The sequence below is a fragment of the Bombyx mori genome, chromosome 19 (genome assembly GCF_030269925.1).
Source record: "Bombyx mori chromosome 19, ASM3026992v2".
Classification (NCBI taxonomy): Eukaryota; Metazoa; Arthropoda; class Insecta; order Lepidoptera; family Bombycidae; genus Bombyx; species Bombyx mori.
In genome coordinates, this window is record NC_085125.1 from 5,162,377 (window position 1) to 5,183,811 (window position 21,435).

A 21,435-nucleotide genomic window follows, 5' to 3' on the forward strand; every position below is an offset into this window, starting at 1 on the left:
CATCTCGCAGAAGGAGGCGGCGGGGCGCGTGAGAGACGCACAATCCCGCCGCCGTCGAGCGGGGGCCAGGGAGGCGGATCTCGCCCAAGCCCTGGCCCTCTAAGTGTTTCGGGTCCCCCTCACATGTCGGTCTGGGGACCGGCGAAGGGGGCCTAAGAAGACGACGTGCAAGCTGCTCTGCACGCGTTTTACGTAAGAGCATCCGGGTGATGGAAGGCCGGCTATCCTCGACTCACGCTGGTTCTGGTCCAGCGGGGTATTCCGTAGGATAGCTCACTCTAACCGGCGCCATCTAGGCGGGCTTCGGATAGCCTGCCGACCGAGAGGGCTGGTGGTCGTGGCGCCGACGACCGCCGGTCCGGCGTCCCGAGGGGGAGGGTGATGGGAGAGATGTGCTCCGCACTAAACGCTTCACTTTCCCCCCTCTGCCTTTTCATGAGTTCTGTCTCATGCGAGGTTTGGACGTTGGTTGTTGAGCGACAGGAGGTTTTAGTCAGTTCGACTCTGACATGCTCCGCCCTCTATCCCCAGTGGAGGGCGGAAGTCCGGCGATTTCCTCCTGACCAAAAAAAAAAAAAAAAAAGGTAGGCCGTGAGCTCGTCCACCCATCTAAGTAATAAAAAAAGTCACGGTTACTAAGCTTTTATCATAAAATAACCCTTAGACGTAGAATTCAGGATTACTTCAAGGCAACATTTTACGGAAATTAATTCACCAAACTCTCGTTCAGTGGCCGCCTACATTTGAAGGAATCGTAATTATATTTATATCATGTTTCGTTTTTGATAAGAAAATAAATACGATAAGCACGGGCGCATCGACCCGGATTCGTTTACTCTTTGAAAGATATTTAATAACAAAAACATTGGCAAAGATTTACAATACATATGTCACGCAACAATACTTCTCAATAAGGTTTGTGTTTTGGTGTATTTCTGATTTTATTGTTTTTAGGGATGTAGCATTGTCGTTGCGTAATTATCCACGTTTATGCGGTAGGTTAAGAACTATTTACCACAAGGTTAATGTTTGTTTACTTTGTAAGTATATAAGACATAAGCAATGAGAATACGAGTAGTAGCGCTCAGGCAGTTGTTATTTCTTTCATCCCACGTCTTCTAACAGAGCCCGTGATCGCTCATCCGTCCTGGTGAAGCCAGAAAGGCTACAGAACCACAAGCAATCTCTGTTCCAAAAAAAACCCTCTTACTTCACCCACACCGTTGACTCTAAAGCTAGACTTAATTAACGTTAAATTTGGCTGATTCAACGATAAAAGATTTCATATGAAATACCAAAATTGCAGATAATTTTATGATACGTATAAGCTACAGGAAAAAACTTAAGGTTACAATAATGTTTTATGTGCTTTGTGTTACTTGTAAGCGTATTCACCCCATTAGATTATATGGAATAGGAAGTAAAAACTTCAGTTGATTGATGTCATGTGATCAAATCCCTGAAATATATTATTATCATATTAAATTGACGAGAAAATTAAAGTAAATTATTTTCATTGTCTTTTATTTAAAAACAAACCGTGTTAAATTAAAAAAATGTCAATAATATCAGAATGGGCATTCGTCATTGAATAAACACGAGGATAAGACTAGCTAAGGTGTGTTTTAAAATTTTTAAGTAGATTAGATTACTTTAAAGTATTTTATTAAGCGTTCTATCGAGTTACCTGCGTATTTACAAGTGATATGAACGTTATCTCTTATCACATAGTGCTTGAGGCGTTGCCGCGTTGGTTGGGGGGCCTCCACGTGCGTAACCTCTGTCATCATTGCGGAACAACTCATCATGAGATCGAGGGCACTGCTCATCAAATCATATAATAAACTATACACTAGGGACAACTTGTTGAAGAGAAAAATAATATAAGTTTGAGCGAATAAATATGTTATTTTTGACAATAGAAAAACAGACAGCTCTTAAGTTAGGTACAGCACAAAAAAACGCGCTTTCTGTGAAACATTATCACCTGTGACGTCATTGGAGGGCAAAATAGTTAACCACAAAGTGATTATGATGATTCATTCCAAGTAAATATCACAACTACATATATCTATTATAGGTATATATATAAATTAATTCCTTAGTTAGTCTCGCTAAAACTCGAGAACGGCTGGACCGATTTGGCTTATTTTGGTCTTGATTATTTGTCGAAGTCCAGAGAAGGTTTAAAAGGTAGATAAATATGAAAATTCTCGGAATTAAATAAAAATAACAATTTTGGTTTTTCCTTTGATGACGTGTCCCCCGTCGGACAGATTCCTTTCGTTTGTTTTAAGTTTATTTTATACAAAAGTTTAGGTATTTTATTTATCGATTGAGGCACTACCAAGTCTGCCGGGTCAGCTAGTTTCATATAAATAAAACTATAATAAAAATAATAAACCTTTATTCCAATGAGTTACAAAAATTAACCAGTAGGACCCCCCTACTGGTCCTGGTATTGATTCGTGAAGCAGTTGCCCTTGAGTTGTTAGGCAGAGCCACTCGGGTAGCTGTTAACAAATCTCATCCCCTCCTGGCTAAGCCTTTGCTCGCCCACTTGTCCTGGTGAAACCGGAAGGCCTACGGGCCGCCAGTAATCCTTCATTTAAAAAAAAATTCAAGTGCTATTTTCGTACGGAATACATTATTTTATATTTTAAAAGAAATTTTCGGTTTACCTTAATGTATATTTATGTGTCCGATTCGAATTCATTGAATGAAATCTTGTTTGTAAAATATTAATGTCAATAAAATATAAAGTATCTAAAAGCTTTTGATTATCGCTTCAGTTGTTCTTGATTGTCGATAATATTTTTTTGTTGTTTTTTTTTTTTGATAGTATCAAATTTAAAAATCACTCAATAACTGATACAGTGATTGTATTATTGTTTAATATGTAGGTATAGATATATACAGTTTAAAGAATATAAAAAAATTGCGTCGACTTTGATTTTTTACTTTTGAATTAATGTTTAATTGGTTTATTTGTTTATTTATTGCATAGATGAGTGGACGAGCTCACAGCCCACCTGGTGTTAAATGTTTATCGGAGCCAACAGACATCTACAACGCACATAAATGCCGCCACCCACGTTGAAATATGAGTTCTAAGGTATCAGTATAGTTACAACGGCAGCCCCACCCTTCAAACCGAAACGCATTACTGCTTCACGCAAAAATGGGTAGGGTGGTGGTACTTACCCGTGCGGACTCACGAGGTCCTACCACCAGTGATTACACGAATTATAATTTTACGGATTTTATTTTTACTACACGTGTTATTCTTTCACCGTGGAAGTCACGTAGAATATGATTAAGCAGTGAATAAAAGTGGATTGTTCCACATTCGATATCAGAGTAGGATTTTCTCCTAAGTTATTTGTGGGTATTATGACCATACGCTGACTCTCGTCCTCCGTCTAAACCTATTTTCCTATTTGTTTAATTACTACATGATGTCCTTTTGCTATGTGTATTCTGAAGACGAACTGATTGGTATCCTTATAATAATATGTCGCAACGGGTGGTGTCTTTATAATAGTATGTCGCAAAGTTATCATGCGTTTTGGTCTGAAAAACACAATATCTTTTATTCCACGCCAACTTAATTTCCGCGTAACCCAGGACCGCTAGTTCGTCTTCACAGTAATAAAAAAAAAATGCCGTTAGCACACGACAGAAGTGTAATTTTCAAAAGTATTCTGTCTCGCTCTCTCTCAGATTTAATCCTATAGACCTGTAAGATCTATATAGTCGTGTGTGTATTTTTTTGTTTTTTAATCATGTAAACGGCTTTTTGTGTACCTAAGTTTTTTGTTTTACATTTTACCATACAACAAACATTTTACCATAGTTTTAGACTAGAGATTAATGAAATAATTAAAGTATCAAACGATTTGAGAGTATTTCTTTATTTATAGTATTTATTTATTTATTTTAAATTTATGCTTTAATTTTTTTTTCTTGTTCATTTAAATGTGGTGTTATTCTTATTCATAATATGATAATAATCTTGGCTTTGAAAATAATGATAGCTTTCAAAAACAAAGGCGAACGAGTTTTGTTTTGTTTTGAATTAATCATGAATTTAAAACTTTGAATTACTAAGATCGACCTACAAAAAAGAATTTGTAATGTTTTTTTTCGTTTAAACAAGGCGTAGATATAGGCAATATATAATTACATACTTCTTCTACTTCGGTTTCCTCAATACTGAGGGTCGTGACCACCTCCTCGCAACAAGAGTTTATTACGGACCATTCCACGCCATTTGCCTCTATCTGCCGCTGAGTGTAGAGCATCGTAAGCTGTGGTGTCGAGGGTAGTGCGGATCTGGTCAGTCCAACGTGTCGGGCCTCTACCTCGTGGTCTTCTTTCGTTCACCTTGCCAGTCACCATTAGCTTCTCCAAGCTGCCGTGATCCTTTCTAGCATTGTGACCAAAGTATTCCAGAACTCTACGTAGGCAGATGGTAGAAAGCCTCGTCTTTATCTGGAGTTCATGGAGGATCGACACGTTGGTATTATATTATACTATTACTACCCAGCGACAAAGAATATTTTCCAAACAAGACATGCGGTATGAATAAAGATTATCCAAATCAAACGTTGACTGAGCCGAATGTAACGCAATAGGTCCTAATTATTTCCGCTGCTTGTATCAATTTTGGACACAGAAGGACAAGTCTATTGAAAAACGAACCCATGATTCTTGAGTAAGGAACACTGCAATATTAAGATGAAATATCCATGACAGTATTCCGAGATTTTTTTTAAGTAAAAATGATTATTCTTTATTACCAATTTACTAAAATTCCTACAGGAAGACTCACCTAATACTTCTGCCTGAGATAAAGGAAGAGGATTATGAAGTCATTTTAGATTTTAATTTATCATTCAAGACCAAAACCGGTGTTGAAAGACTTACTTGTATAAACTGTCTCTACCATCTTATGGTACTATTTATAATGAAAAGATTATAACTAAGTTAGCACATTTCTGTATTCGAGAATAATGCGAAACTTGAATGATAAACATGTTTATCGAAACATTCGTAATTGAATAAATATAAGTTCTATTTGTCCTTTTTTAATATGTCAGTGATGTGTTTTCTCAGGGTCATAACAATCTTGGATTTGAAGTTTGCTCATTCAGTTTTAGGAATAACAAAGTAGTTATAACAGTATTTTTTTAATAATAATCAATTCTCTTTAGTTCGCGACTTTGAGCCTTCACACGAGGTCGTGGTGCGCAACCATGTGTCAGTGCTGTAAGAGATGCAAACACAAATTAGTCAGACTTACGTTTTGAGAATCTCCCGTGTATTAGGAAGAATGAATAGATCATGCGGAGCTTCCCGAACGCAGCCCATTCGACTAGGATTCGATGATTGATTACTTCCCTTCGAAGTTAGACTTGCTTAGCTGTACAGTTTGTCCCAGAAAGAATGGAGAGAGCTATGCTCAGAATTTCCCTACGCAATTGCATCAGGATTTGTTTTATTGCTTAGATGGGTGGACGAGCTCACGGCCCCACCTAGTGTTTAGTGGTTACCGGAGCCTATACAACCCACAGACACAGCCCACTGGGATTCTCGCCGGATCTTCTCAGTGGGTCGCGTTTCCGATCCGGTGGTAGATTCTGCGAAGCACTGCTCTTGCTAGGGCCAGTGTTAGCAGCACTCCGGTTTGAGCCCCGTAAGTGAGCTCACCTACACGTTAGGGCGAACCTGCTATAGCCTCTCAAGGCTATCAGCATAGGTAGGAAAAAAGGGAGCCTATAGACATCTACAACGTAAATGCCGCTACCCACCTTGAGATATGAGTTCTAAGGTCTCAGTTTTTATTGTACAAAGGCTGCCCGCCCTTCAAACTTAGCAGCATTATAGTTTCACGGCCAAAATAGGCAGGACGATGGTACCTATCCGTGTGAGCTTACAAGACCCCCTACCACCAGCAATTACGTACAGTATAAATTTTGCGGGTTCGAGTTTTATTACACGATGTTATTCCTTCATCGTGGAACTCAATCGTGAACGATGATTATTTAAAAAAAAGGTACCTGCCTGCGGGATTCGAACACCCAAAGCAAAAATGTTTTATATTATCGTGTATCGTGTGGTTCTGCTGCACTATAAATAAAAAGGTAATAATTTGATGTTCGAACAGTAAAGAATTGAGATGCAACACGGAGCTGTGAGTAGTTATCTATAATGCGCGGTGACTTTAGGTCATGGCAACTGCTGAGCAACACGATCCCTACGAATACGTACATAATCTATCACAGGGCTAAGTGTTGTCAGATAAGGAATCTAAGATTAGAATTTTCAGACCGATACTAAATAACGGTCTGGGTCTGGTTGTTTTTACCTAATTATCTGTCCCTACAACATACAGGGCAATGAGGCTTACGCGTGAATCATAGATTCGAATGAGATTTGAAAACTATTTGTAATTGAGATTAATGCTTTGGAATATTACGTAAATAATTGAGTTCGCGGCCTAATGTAGTTGTGACTTCGACCTCACGTCTCAAGGTATTGAGATGATGTCTATGGACACCAGTAACCCCTTTACATGAGGTAGGACGTGAACTCGTTCATCCGTATACAAAAAAGTACAAATCGTCATTGACATTTGGCGGTCATTATTAATTTTTGAAGGTTATTTATTGGGTATAATTATACGAGTAATATAATAAGATAACAAAAATGTACCTATATGTTAATTTGTATACATTTTTTGGTTTTCTTAAGATTTTTTGCTAAAACGTATTTGATAAACTTCAATAACAATCTCGCTGTTTTGTTATTGTAATGTTTTGTTTGTATTTTGTGTTGTTGTACCAAGAATTTGCATTTATATTGAGAAGAAATGGTCATTGAAAATATGCACTTTCAAGTGAGTAGATAAATTATATTGCATGAAGCTTCTATTACTGATCGTGTGCCCATTTCTGCAGAGTGCTGAAATGAAAAAATAAATAAACGACCGTTAGCAATGTATATAATATTATTATTAAGTTTGAAACTCCTAACATCTAATAGTTTCTATAAACATTTACGTATGGTGCGTAGGGCGTGAACTTCTAGAGCAAAAAAATCATTAAAATCTGAAGGAAAGAAAGAATTGTAAAGGTTTATTTGTTACGTTACGAGATTGAGTTTTTGCCAATTTGTTCATTTATTTGTCGGAGACGGTTATTACTTTGGTAGCTAAACGAAACGCAGCACGATTCCCGAGAGATGGCAGCACGATTGCGGTATCAGAAGTCTGCTAACTTCGAGCTACGACAGAGCCTAGCCGATGGAGGCGCGTAGACGCCATTACACTTACCAACCAGCCTTCTTGAAGAGCGGTGCTCCCGTCCTAAGAACTGTCATCAGGGACGTCTTAAACTAGGATGGGACCCTTGGGCACACAAGAATTTGAGGCCCTTTTGGAAAGTAAAAAAGCTAATTATAATATCATTTTTTTACTGAGTATGACCATTTATTATAGGTAATCAAATACAGTATGATATAATATGTCATTAATGATATTAGAATGCAGGTTTTTTGGTTACGATTTCGATAACGGTTCCTTTCGGGATGTCTGTTGAGCAAAATCTTCTATTATAGGTATAGTATATGCCTTCTGATTACTAATTTGTGAAAAAAGTGTAATGTGCCCGACAAAAATGTTTTGAGAATAAGCGTGTGAGAGAAATTGTCGGTCTTTCGGGGCCCCCTGAGAGTGGGGGCCCTGGGCACGGGCCCCGTGTGTCCTTATGGTAAAGACGGTATTGACTGTCATACGTTTTGTCTGCTAAGGTCGATCACCCTATTCGCCCCTATGATGTCTGACGATGGTGTTAATAATTGTGGCTTCTCCGACATATTTATATATGACTTGTAAAAGGTGTGAATATTAAAAGAAGCAGTAAATGTTAGCAGAGATATATTATGTAAATTAGTTTATGCGAGTCGCTCTTTTGCATGTCTGTGTGTATCGAAGCGTTACGAGCTGGAAGGAAAGTCGCATGGCTTCAGTCGGATGAGGTCGTCTGATCAAAGTCGTCCCAGACCCGTCTTCATCATCTGCAATTCCGACTGACAAGATGATGACCATCGCTAGGACAAAAATTAGGGATGGTGGTCGTGACATTCCACAGTAATGAGGAAAACGACTAAGAGACATGTCATGGTACCCACCTAATGGTCGCCGTTGCTTATCTATTACCAATGCCAAGCGTACGCCAGTTAAGCTGCTGTCTATCGCTAAGGATTATATATTTACATTTTTTTTTTTATTGCTTATATGGGTGGACGAGCTCACAGCCCACCTGGTGTTAAGTGGTTACTGGAGCCCATAGACATCTACAACGTAGACGCGCCACCCACCTTGAGATACAAGTTCTAAAGTCTCAGTATAGTTACAACGGCTGCCCCACCCTTCAAACCGAAACGCATTACTGCTTCACGGCAGAAATAGGCAGGGCGGTGGTACCTATCCGCGCGAACTCACAAGTGGGCCTACCACCAGTAATTACGCAAATTATAATTATGCGGGTTTGATTTTTATAACACGATGTTGTTCCTTCACCGTGGAAGTCAATCGTGAACATTTGTCAAGTAGGTACGTATTTTATTAGAAAAATTGGTACCCGCCTGCGGGATTCGAACACCGGTGCATCGCTTCAACACGAATGCACCGGACTTCTTATCCTTTAGGCCACGACGACTTAAACAAACGATTTACAAATCTCGTTTGGAGAAGGACATATCGTAGCGTTAGCGAAGGTCATTTCAGAGCCATATGGTACATGACAAAAATATCTCTTAAAATCTACTTTTGATGTACGTAGCGGGACCAGATGTAGTATGGATGAATTCTGCTGCGGCGGCAGGCGATGCGATGGTAAAAAGCACATGAAGGGATCATATTCAAATATTCTTCAGAGTATTCCCCGTGGGGCAAACGGTGCAAAACAAAGAGAAAATTGACGTCCTTCGTTAGACCCGGAAGTTCTAAAAGATCCGTAGATCTATATACTGTTGTCTATACTTATAATAATACATATTATAAAGAGGAAAGATTTGTTTGTTTGTTTGTTTGTATTGAATAGGCTCCGGACTACTGAACCGATTTGAAAAATTCTTTCACTATTTGGAAGCTACACTATTCCCGAGTGTCATGGAACATAATCTTTTTTGAAAAAAATATAGGGATCCTTACTAAAACGCCAATAATGTAATCCAAGGTGTAAAAAAATTAACTAAAATATTCTTTACACCGCGTGCCCTGCGAAAACTATTAATGATAGAATAAAATAATGTACTACGACTTTGTAGAAGTTTTAAATACATCATTCCAATAAATAAATAAAAACGCTGTGTAAGTAAACTAGGTCATATCATACTTTATCTATTTTAATTTCGAAAAACTAACAATTTCAAAAAATAAGATAATTAGATAAGAAACTGTACCTAACGCGATTTTAGATTACGAATACTGTCCATAAATTACACATTGAATTGATTATCTGCAAAACAAAATGTTAAGAACTCAGCTTACTAGACTTCAGCTATCGACCTTATTAATTATTATTATCCAAGTTTTGTTATCGATAAATTTTATAACTACTTTGTACCTATATTATCTATGATGTGTTGTTTTCTAATATTATAAAACTGCTTACGTAAAGTTTTTCGTATTTGAAAATCTAAGTTTTAGTGTAAAGGAGACGGAAAATCATGGGCCAAAAATGTAATAACTTGGAATGTAGTCTAAAAAATTTGTCATATTTTTTTATATAAGAATATAAAAAATCACCTCAACCCTCTTTCTGGGACCGGAGAAAAATAAGAAAGTTAGTTTTTGTCGGTATAACGGTGTGATCGATTTAATTAATCGATTACAGGATTATAAAAAGAAAAACATTGCACTAGGTAATTAATGCAAAGTAATTAAATGAGCGATTTATACTTGTTGTATACAAGTGCGGTATACGCCGGATTTAATTGCGATTATATACATAAATGAAGAAAAGTCTATTATTACTTAACAAAGTAATATGATTATCGTTTTCAAATCGATTAAAATCGATTGTATTTTTGATGACAGCTTTGACAGTAAGCTGACATGACGTTTGTTCATAGATTATACAATTATTTTTTGGCTCTTGTTGGTTTTTTCTACTCTACTCGTTTTGCATCTTCGACGCATTTTGAGTGTGTATCTATCGGGCTGTTTTTATATTTTCAACGATCACTGCTTTATTATTACGGATTCCAACTCTGCCAGCCTTGTACGACAATTGCTTCTACACTGGACACCGAAGATCGCTCACACGTTTAACTTGAAATTGTTGCATTGGATACTGTTGAAATTATGGATCGCTGTGTGAATTGTGGGATAGCGATTCCATATTCCATACCTGATATATATCATTGATATTCATTCCTAATATGACATTTAAAAGATTATCCAATGGATATAATAAACATTTACTTATGCTTAAATAAGTTATTATTCAGCTCTTTTATAGAGATTGTAACATAACCTAACTTTTACTAAATCTTTATTAACTCGGCTCTCAGATTGAGAAAACTTTTATAATTTTCAGCAAGGTACTGATAAATCTGAATCTATTAATTCATATTAGTTTCATCACGTTACATTCGGGCCCAAAAATGTATGTAATCGTTTCAGTCTCCTTTACTTTCAAAAACGGACGAAGTAAAAGAAACACAAAAAGAAGCATAAAAAGTACGTCCCTATGGTACGTTGCAATGAATATATGGAGATATATCACAAGGAGTCCACACGTCAGGCCGGTCGTAAAATTAAAGCCGAATCTCTATGCATCACGATAAGAGTTCTTTTCTCTTTCTATTTGCTGATAGGCTAAGAGGCAATTCCAGCTACCCCCGGACGGGTAGGTGAGCTCACGGGCTCAACCTGAGAGAGTTTGCTAACACTAGCCTTAGTAAGAGTAGTGCTTCGCAGAATCTACCATTAGATCGGTCCACTAAGAAGATCATACGAGAAACTACTCTCTACTCTAACTAATATGTAGGTATATATGTATCTGATAGGGACAAGTAAAGGAAGAAGAATTTGGTATTTTCTGAGCTAACACTGTTATTAAAGGAAAGTTTAAGACAGTATTTACTTTACGATAACAGCAGTCGTTATACATATATTCTGGTTTTGCCAGTGCCGGTGGACGGCTGTAACCGTTATCCTATATGGTCATTGTCATTATACAAAAAAACAAGCCTAGCTGACCCGGCAGACTTCGTAGTGCCTCAATCGATAAATAAAAGACCTAAAATTTTGTATAAAACAAACTTAGAACAAGAATCCGTCCGACGGGGGGCACATCAAAGGAAAAAAAATGTTATTTTTATTTAATTCCGAGCATTTTCATATTTATTTACCTTTTAAACCGTCTCTGGACTTCCACAAATAATTCAAGACCAAAATTAGCCAAATCGGTCCAGCCGTTCAAGAGTTTTAGCGAGACTAACGAACAGCAATTCATTTTTATATAGGTATATAGATAGAAGATAGATAGTTCAAAATTGGCGATGAAAACCGACGACCGAAATTTCGAATTAGTAAAAAGTTGCAAACGCTGACTAGGCCGTCAAGAATCCCGGTTTATTAGTGTTAAAGCAATTTTTAACTGAAGCTCTAATACTGGTACAAATATGACATAAAGAAGTTATGTTGATCATCAAGCCGAATAGCCATTTACAATCATTATGAAAACGTGTTCGCGAATTTCGTCTCAACAATCAGGTTTATGTTTGTCAACGGTACAAGAAATTCCGAAAACTGCGTTTAAATATGCGAGGAAAGTAGAATGAATCGAAAAGTAATTAATTAATAGTTAGTACAAACTTATTTTAAATTGTAAATCTCTATAGATTTTTAGATTGATAATTTTAATTTTATACTTTTCTCTCTCGTGCCGTATCAATACATTTTGCAGATATGAAATTAAAATATTAGATTAATTATTTCGTTAACAACCTTTACAATTGGATCCATTTTTAATTACAACGTTTGACAACGAACATATTATTTGATACAAGCGTAAGTAGCCTCGATGGTAGTAGAATAATAAATTCACATTGAGCATTTGCATTGTATATTAACTGACCTACACCTGAAACCGTAACCCATGACTAGTTCGCGGCACAAATAGGCAGAATGGTGATAGTTACCCGTAAAAGATTTACAATACGACCACAAAAACCTCAAATATTAAGTGTATAATCTATGACAAAAACTGTAAAGTATTTCAAACTTCGGAAATAATAGAATGACAGCATAGATAACACACTTAATAAATTAGAGTACAACAGAGATTAAACCATAAAAGTAGGTAGTTTTAATATCATCGATATTACGGAAAGTCACGCTTGTTTTTATACGTTTGTATAGCGCTGCATTATTTATCAGAAACGTGAGAGATTCGTTCTGAATAATTTTGGGAAGCGTGCCCAGTTTTTGTACATGCATGACTTTTGAATTTTCCTTTTAATTTTTTATAAAATTAGCCGAATACGAAATACCTACTTACATAGTTTTAATTAGTTTTCTTTTTCCACCTTTACAACTAGAATCAAGGCTGATAATATTTTGTACATATGTGGTATATGACGTGAAATATACCTAAGATTGACACGCAGTTATCAATGAAAGTAGTTCCTATGCAATAGCTAAAAAAAGCTATAGCTTTGGAAGCGAAGACTTATCTAACGTCGCTGTTTTTTTTTTTTTTTTTACAGCCTAAACTAAGGCTATTCAAGCGTAACCCTAACGTTTGTAGGTGAGAGCTCACGGGGCTCAAACCTGATGATGTTGCTAACACGAACCCTAGCAAGAGCCGTGCTTCGCAGAATCTACCACCGGATCGGAAACGCGACCCACTGAGAAGATCCGGCGAGAAACTCAGTGGGCTGTGTCTGAGAGTTAATTTACTTCTTCGCAAGCGACGGGTTCGACGAGAACGGTGACCGGTGCTTGAAGTACCTAAAAGCACCGTTAGTGGATCGGGAGGATCCGAGATGACGTGTTTTGGGCGACGTCGACTGTTTTCCATTCTGTCCGCAGGATCGGGAATGAACGTCGCTGGGTATTGAAACAGGTACATGCATATTTTATAGGATATAGACTGCGAGATAATGGGCGAATGAGATAGAATAGTTCTTAAGGTTTCACTTTAACCGCGTTTTAAATGCACAATGTTTATTTCAATCCAAATCTGCAGCACTATGTTGTCTGGTGTTATGTAATTCCTGGTGTCCTGTATATAATATTGACATTGAAAGGTAAGACAAATTGAAATACTTAATTACCTCCCGAGAGAAACAGGCAGAAAACTTGCAACATCCCTAACCACCGGTACTTTAGAAATTTGGTTGTGTGACTTAGATCTTCCACCACCACCCTATCGCTTCTCCTGGGTTGCGTAGGTGTGAAGGATTCAACAGAGGATGTACAGAGGATGTGCAGCGTAACTCTAAGGATATGGCAATTTACAGCGATTGTAAATCTGTATTATGATGCTAGAGCGTGTTGTAATCCCACACGGGTGTTACCTACCATAGTCATGCCACTTTCTTTCGCCTAATCCTTTTTGGTTTGAAGGATGGTAAAGCCACTTTACAGTACAATTTAGTCTTCGACCTCTCATGTCTTAGTCTGTGGATTTGTGTGAACTCTCGTAGCTACTTTAGATGTTACTGCACACGTTAATGTACCGTAGGCACGTGGCCGTACGTGCCTACGGTACAAAGCAAAGTAAAATAAAAAGTTAGGAAAATATGTGAGGGTATGAGAAGCCCGGCTCCGTTTCTTCCACGAACGAACAGATTTATAAACCGTTAAATGTTAATTTAGCTGGTTAGTAATGACATTGAATATTTTTTTTAATATTCTCTACCATTGTTTCATATTTCATATTCGTAGCACTAAACAATGGAGAATAAATAACACTGATTACAAAATTCACAAAACGAAAAACGAAAAATAATTCTAAACGGTAATTAATTTTCCGGTCGCTGTATGAAATGAAAATATGCCAACGAATAATAGTATCGTTTTGTGTATAGATTTAAAATTGTATAAGGAATACGTCATTATGATAATAATTGTTTATTCATAAAATTTCGTAATTCCAAATGTATCTATATTAGATGAGACAAAACTCAATCGATTTGATCTGATTTTCACGTAACATTTTATATCTGTGTTTTTATTAACTTTTAATTACTTTTAATATTAGGAGTACAAATAAGTTTCTGCCGTTTTTTGTCGAAAAAATAATATTTATTATGAAAGAACGGTAATTTAAATTTAATCGAAGTATTGTTCATCACTAGCTAATAATTTTTAAAGCAGAGAGGTCACTGTTGCTTTTGAAGATTGGCAACGCCAGGAACACACCGAGGCCCTGTGCTCTTCAGAACTCTGCTCAAACTTCGTTCGAAGAAGGACATATTATTAGGAAAGCAGTTGGAGAGAAATTCATATCATATAGCATGTCCTTCTTCAAACGAGGCTTATGGAGGGTACTTAACGGTAGCAGCGGCTTGGCTCTGCCCCTGGCAAGTCCATGGGCGACGGTGGGCCGTACGCTTGTCTGCCTATTAGAGCAATAAAAAAATCATTCCGGAGTCGGACGGTACAAGACAAAAATGATCTTTAGCTAGTAAAGCTATCTATCTCCCCACCTTTATTACTGTGTTTATAATGTCAGTTATAAAAAATGAAGTATAAATTGGTACCTACATGCTTAAAAACAATTTCAGCGATTGACACCGACGCAAAAAAAATTATATTAATTCAATGCATATATTATGTTTAATTACGTTTCACTACATTATGGTTAAGCAAAAGTCAGCTATACGGTTTTTTTCTTCATAATCAATTGATAAACGTCAAATAACCTCAAAAAATTATACATTGCACATGTATATATACATACACTAGCTGACCCGGCAAACGTTGTGTTGCCTTAAATAAGATTTCTAGGGAAATTCTACTGTAGAAAAAAAAACCTCATTTAACCACATAATACCTCATTATAAACAAAAAAATATATATCCAAAAAATAAAAATAAAAAATAAATGTTTGGGGTGGACAACCCTTTTCACTTAGGGGTATGAAAAATAGATAGTAGCCGATTCTCAGACCTACTGAACATACTATTGATACACAAATAAAACCAAAAAAACATAGCTGAAAAATGTATAGTATTGTATAGCTCTCAAATATATTAAGTGTATAATCTATGATGTATAGTGAGTAAGTAAGACAGGAGACCGGCTTCGTCTTCATCCTGGCGACACCTGGCGGGGATAGCTGATCGATTGATAGTTGATCAGTAGTCGACCGGCGAGGGCGGGAGATCAAATTCAATTTAAAAAACATTAATTAAAGGAACTTGAAATTATAAACTCTGAATAAGAATTTATCATACTACAATTATAATATTTGATTGCCATCTTGCAACCTTATTGCGGATCAGTGCATAGAATAAAAAAAATATTAATCGGGATGGAAAAATAGGGGTTGATCGTATAAGAGTGAAAATTGAGAGTAATATGATTTTTTTTATTTTAAGTCATGACAAAACAAAATAAAAAATTTGCCAAAAAAAATTAAGTTTATAATTAGCAAATAAAAAATAAGGGTTGATCGTAGAGGGGTGAAAATTTAGGGTTGTATGTATTTTTGTATGTTGTATCATAAAAAAATAGAAATTAAAAATTTTGTCTAAAAATTAAAAAAAAATATTTAGGGGTGGACTACCCCTAACATTTAGGGGGATGAAAAATAGATGTTGGCCGATTCTCATAGATACCGGATAAGCACAAAAAATTTCATCAAAATCGGTCAAGCCGTTTCGGAGGAGTATGGCAACGAAAACCGTGACACGAGAATTTTATATATTAGATGTACAATCTCGAATATCGATCCCGTATTTATGAGACAGAAGCAAGATCGTTTTGCCATGAGCGCCGTAAAATTATTTGATACCCATTTCATCTAAATACCAGCTGCAGTGCCAAAGGCTAATTACTGATTGATCAAATACGTTGTTCTAATAAAGTAGTTTGTATTGTACATTACAAGAATCGTTTAGTACTCAATTACAGTGTGGAAACCTTGAATGATATTGTGTCTAAGAAAATAAATTGATGTGAAAAACGGTTTATTTTTGCGATGAGAGAAAAACATTATATTAAATTAATCAAAAATAATTGGCGTGGATCATACAAATTAGTGACTGAAGGTTACTGACTGATTGACTAGCGTTTATATACGGTTGGTGTAAGTATAAGAACTGAACCGAGCTAAAAACTCCTCATTCTCCAAGTCCTTGTCAGGTTTGAGACATTGAAATACCATCAGGCCAAGGGAATGACGCGGCACTTTTTTCTTTAATAAGCACCTAGCTAATACTTAACTAGTCCGTAGCTTGAGTTGTTTTTCAGATCATTCGACCGGAATAAAATGTAGGCAAGTCTTTTGAATCTAATCTAGTGTTCAGAATAGTGATTAGTTTATGGCATAATAGGAACAAACTTCAGGTGGGCAATCGTAATTTTCGAAGGTAAGGAGCGTGAGATGTCCGTGTTCATAATTTAGGGAAGAAGCGTAATCGTGTTTTGTTGAGAATTTTAATTGAAACAAAAAAAAAATCGGTTATACAAAGTAAATATATTAATTGATATCATTGATTGATTGATAATTATTGACAAATTTTTTTTTTCCGCATATGCAGTATGCGAAAAAAAATTACATATTACATATATCTGTTATTCTATGGAACAATCAAGTACTTGAGTCAGAGATAAGTTTGTATTTCTTAGTACAATCACATATGAAACGTTTTGGTTGAATCGAAATTCTTGAACTCACCCAGTATTTGCAGAAAGCTGTCCTCGAGTCTCATCGTGGAAGAGAGAAGGTAGTCCGTCCCCTCCAATTCGCTGGGTGCCAACACGTCGCTCCTCATTTTTACACTTTAACTTCAAACTGATAAAGTTCAAAATACTTTCCGTGCTCTTAGAACAGAGGCATACTTCGGTATTCCGTTAATTTTCCACTAAGACACAGGCTCTAGTTCACTTACATAAAAAGAATTGCATCACAGTACCACTGAAAAGTTCAAAAATAGGGACTGGTTATTTTAAGCCGCGATATTATGGTGAATGACTTTGAAGTCAGTTCGCTTAGAGGTCTCGTAATTATGTGTTGTTCGCGTAAACTGTATAAACAAGCGAGAGCCGGTTTATTGGTGTTTCACGTGTATAATTTAAAACGATAATGTATTCGTAGATAGCGGGCTCGTGTGGGGCGAGTTGACTGCGCGCAGGCCGCGGCACAACTCGCACCGCGCGCCCGCCATCAGCTGATCCACTATAAATAATATAGGAATTAAAATAAATGCAGTGGAACTGCGATTGATCGTTACGTGAACTGCACCGGGGCAACTGATTGTTGCATCTCAATAATAAAAGGTTTGAATTGGATATTTCAATGTTAATTATTATGATTTTCAAATCCTCTATTGCTGATATCAAACATATCAAACATAACGGTTGGGACGAATTTTGTTTTGATGTAATAAATCAGTTTTTCAGTTTATACATACATGATCATGCGGCGTGGCATTTTTATTGAACTTCTGTAAAATCGCATCACGCCATATGTACTTAAGTCTATATACCTACATTATACAGGATTTTAAAACAAGTGTGCTTCTATAATATTTTTTCTGTTCTCTCTAACCTTTCATGATTTCCAATCTTTAATATTTTTGCTAAATTTCACTTTTTTGTCTTCCTTTACAATTCCAGTCCATTGTCGTTTAATTATTTTATTTTCTTTACGATATCTTCCATCTTTCGCCCATTTGCTTTTGACACATTTTTAGTTATAATTTTACCAGAAAGTAGTTTAAATAATTTATGTTCAACAATAAAATCTCTATATATAAATAATTAGGTAGTAATTAAGTAGTAGGTAATTAATAAATAGTTGGTAAGCGCGTAACTTGAGAACGGCTATTTAGATTATTATTATAAGAACTCTATTAAGGTTTTATGGAAAGGAATTGGAACTGATACCAATTTCAGAAACATATTTGAACTGTCCATACATTTAACACTAAATATACCATAACGGGTCAAATGGTAGGGGAAGGCCGGGCAAAGTGAATACCCCGGGCAAAGCGAATACTCCCCACTACTCCTAAATTATTAGTTTTTCATTCAACACGCCACCACTGTTACGTTCGGCCATCTTTGTTTAGTACGCGGCAAACATCGAAGTGAGGGGCCGCGTCGCGTCCCGTCCGCCGAGTGGAGATTTGTGTTTTCGTAAATAAAAGATTGATTTTATGCGGTAAGTACATTGATCAATTCTCTTGTATTATTAGTTTTTGATTTTTAGGAATGTCTTAATTCGGTAGCATATCAAAGTAGGTTTTTATGGTATATTAAACAGAAACTCAGAATTATTAGTTTTTGTATGAAATGTGTTAACCTCCAAACTTACCTAGTCGGGCAAAGTGAATAGGGCAAAGTGGATATGGTATCCACTTTGCCCGCTATGTCTCATTGGTGACTTATTATCTAAAAATGTCTTTTATTTGTTTCAGATGGTGAATAAATATAAAAAAAAAACTAAGCAAGGGACGTGGGATGAAAATGCTATGCAAACGGCTATTAATTTGTGCAAAGCTGGAGAATCAATAAAAAGCACAGCTAAAAAGTATGGTTTGGCTTATGCAACCTTGTATAGGCATGTAAAAACCGGCACCGTTGCTTCAAAGCTTGGTCGATTCCGTCCGGTTTTCACTGAAGATCAGGAAATAGAGTTGGTGACATATCTCAAAGATATGGATTCTGTATTTTTTGGCTTGACTCGAGATGAATTCAAAAATTTAGCGTTCATCTACGCCAAGAAAAATAATTTGAACTACCCGAATAACTGGGACAAGTACGAAAAAGCTGGAGATGATTGGCTATCGTCATTTTTGTCTCGTCACAATCAAATATCCCTCAGGACTCCAGAGGCAACATCGGTTGCAAGGGCAAAAGGATTTAATAGACATGAAGTTGGCCGTTTTTATGAAAACCTTGAAGCTTTAACAGTAAAATATGATATTGATGCATCTAGATTATACAACATGGATGAAACTGGTATATCTACAACCACAAATAAGCCGCCTAAAGTGCTATCAACGAAAGGAAAGAAACAAGTGGGCATCATCGCCAGTGCAGAACGTGGTCAATTAACTACTGTCATAGGTTGTTGTAATGCCGCTGGTTCATTCCTCCCACCATTCTTAATTTTCGCCAGAAAAAAGATGCAACCCAGACTACTTGATGGTGCGCCTCCCGGCACTCAAGGAACCTGTACTCCAAATGGTTGGACTTCAGGTGAGGTATTCCTTGATTGGATGCATTTTTTTGTGGAACATGTTCGACCTACCCCTGAGAAAAAAATACTTCTATTATTGGATAACCACGAGAGCCATAAGTATTACCCAGCTTTAGATTACGCCAGCAAGAACAATGTCGTAATTTTATCCTTGGCCCCACACACAACTCATAAAATGCAGCCCATGGATGTAGCGGTATACGGCCCACTAAAAACTTACTTTGAAAGGGAGATAAATTTCTTCCAAAAATCGCACCCAGGACGCATTATAAATCAATACGATGTAGCCAGACTGCTATCACCAGCTTTTCTGAAAAGTGCAGTAGCTCAAAATGCAGTTCATGGATTTGAAAGACCTGGTATTTGGCCAGTGAACAAATATGCTTTTGGTGACGAAGATTATGAGCCAGCCGCTGTTTTTGCAGGCATGTCTAATATGAATATTGGCACAAAAAGTACAAACTCACTAGAAACGATAGATATTCCCAGACCTTCTGTAGACACTTCTTCAACTCCTTCGCCTTCGCTTCTTCAAGAACAGATTCCATCAAGTTCAGTAGATCCTCTATCAGAAATATTTCCATCTCGAAACAGAACTTCCTCTTGTGAGTTTCAAGACTTTGTTGCGCCCATTGTTAACACGCGTGAAAAGTTTCGTAGCGACGGGTGTACACCTGAACCAGAACCTGGATGTTCCCGAATTGTTTCCGCTTTAGAGCCAGATATAGCTGCTCAGAGAGGTGACACAGTGGTGCCAGATATTGAAGTAAATACTCGGCAAAATACTAGCTGTGACAACACATCTGATCCTAAACCGGAATGCTCAGCCTCCCATTGCAGTCCCTTGGTGTTAAGACCTATTCCAAATCCTGCCAAACCAATGACCACGCGAAAACGGAAATTACAAAAATCGGAAATATTAACCAGTACCCCGATCAAAGAAGATCAAAAGCATAAATATGAGAAAAATAAAGTTAAGAATATTAATAAAAGACTGAATGATAAGTCAAAAAATGTTCCTAAGAAGATTAATACAAAGACTGACAAAGACAAAAAAACTACTAAAAAGGTTAAACAGCCAAAGAAAATAAAAGAATTTAAGGATATTTTATGCTTTTTTTGCGGTGAAATATATATAGAAGAAGACGGTAAACCAATTGAAAATTGGATTCAATGTGACATTTGTCAACAATGGTGTCACGAAGATTGTTCTGCTTTTGATGGCGCTCTAGGTTATACCTGTGACAATTGCCAATCTTAATTTTCTAATTTTACGGGCAAGTAAAGTTATTTTTTTAAGTTTATTAAAGATATTTCTGTTTTCAGAGATTGAATATGGGTATTCACTTTGCCCAAGTACTGTGTTCGCTTTACCCGGGGTACCGGGCAAAGCGAACACTTTCGTACTTTTTAAAATTTTAATTGTAGTTGATTATTGTTTAAATATTAATGGTAACTGATGTTCGTATATGTAAGAGCAATAAATAAAGACTGGTTTGTGATAATTATTTTGTTTTTGTATTGTATACCTTTTCTGCTATAACCTTACATACCTTAAGGTATCCACTTTGCCCGGCCTTCCCCTACATTTTAAGCTTTGGCATTGAAAATGCACGTATCATCTTATTGCTTTTACACATATTTTGACTTCATGACTTTTTCTTACTTCTTACTTCAATTAATCTACAGTTATTATACATTTTTTTGTTGTTTTGTTTATTTTGAGTATTACTGGTTTTAATCGTTATCTAGCCACCATGGTAGAAATAGGTACCAGGAATGATTATATATGATTAGTTTTAAGAATAGTAAATATTTCGTTGAGAAACATTGTTGTCATATTAAAATGTTACAGGTGTAGGGTTACATAATTCGAAATTATAAAATGATGATTGCCACTAAATTATGTTGTCAGATAACGCCTATAAAATAATACTTTTAGTAGATAGATTGATATGTAATACATTTTATAAGAATTACA

The 21,435-nt window shown here is 36.5% G+C and overlaps 2 protein-coding genes and 1 long non-coding RNA gene across 4 annotated transcripts in view; 1 reads left to right on the forward strand and 2 right to left on the reverse strand.

Moving 5' to 3' along the window:
• Positions 1-17,411, reverse strand: part of Hnf-4 (hepatocyte nuclear factor 4) — an 82,334-nt gene extending 64,923 nt beyond the window's left edge. The window contains exon 1 of one of the 2 annotated variants that reach the window (XM_062673821.1): positions 16,926-17,411. In XM_062673821.1, coding sequence (XP_062529805.1) covers positions 16,926-17,022 — 97 coding nt within the window. In that variant the 5' untranslated portion in view covers positions 17,023-17,411. 2 annotated transcript variants of the gene reach the window in all.
• LOC134200666 (uncharacterized) lies at positions 4,986-6,966 on the reverse strand. Its single transcript, XR_009975673.1, has 2 exons — positions 6,718-6,966; positions 4,986-5,269 (listed from the first exon to the last, which is right to left on the reverse strand). It is a non-coding gene; the product is annotated as an uncharacterized LOC134200666 (long non-coding RNA).
• Positions 17,412-18,208: 797 nt separating the features above from the next.
• Positions 18,209-20,959, forward strand: LOC119629974 (uncharacterized). Its single transcript, XM_038017737.2, has 2 exons — positions 18,209-18,413; positions 18,670-20,959. Exon 2 carries the CDS (start codon positions 18,670-18,672, stop codon positions 20,713-20,715), a length of 2,046 nt encoding a protein of 681 aa, XP_037873665.1. The 5' UTR covers positions 18,209-18,413; the 3' UTR covers positions 20,716-20,959.
• The last annotated feature ends 476 nt before the right edge of the window (positions 20,960-21,435 follow it).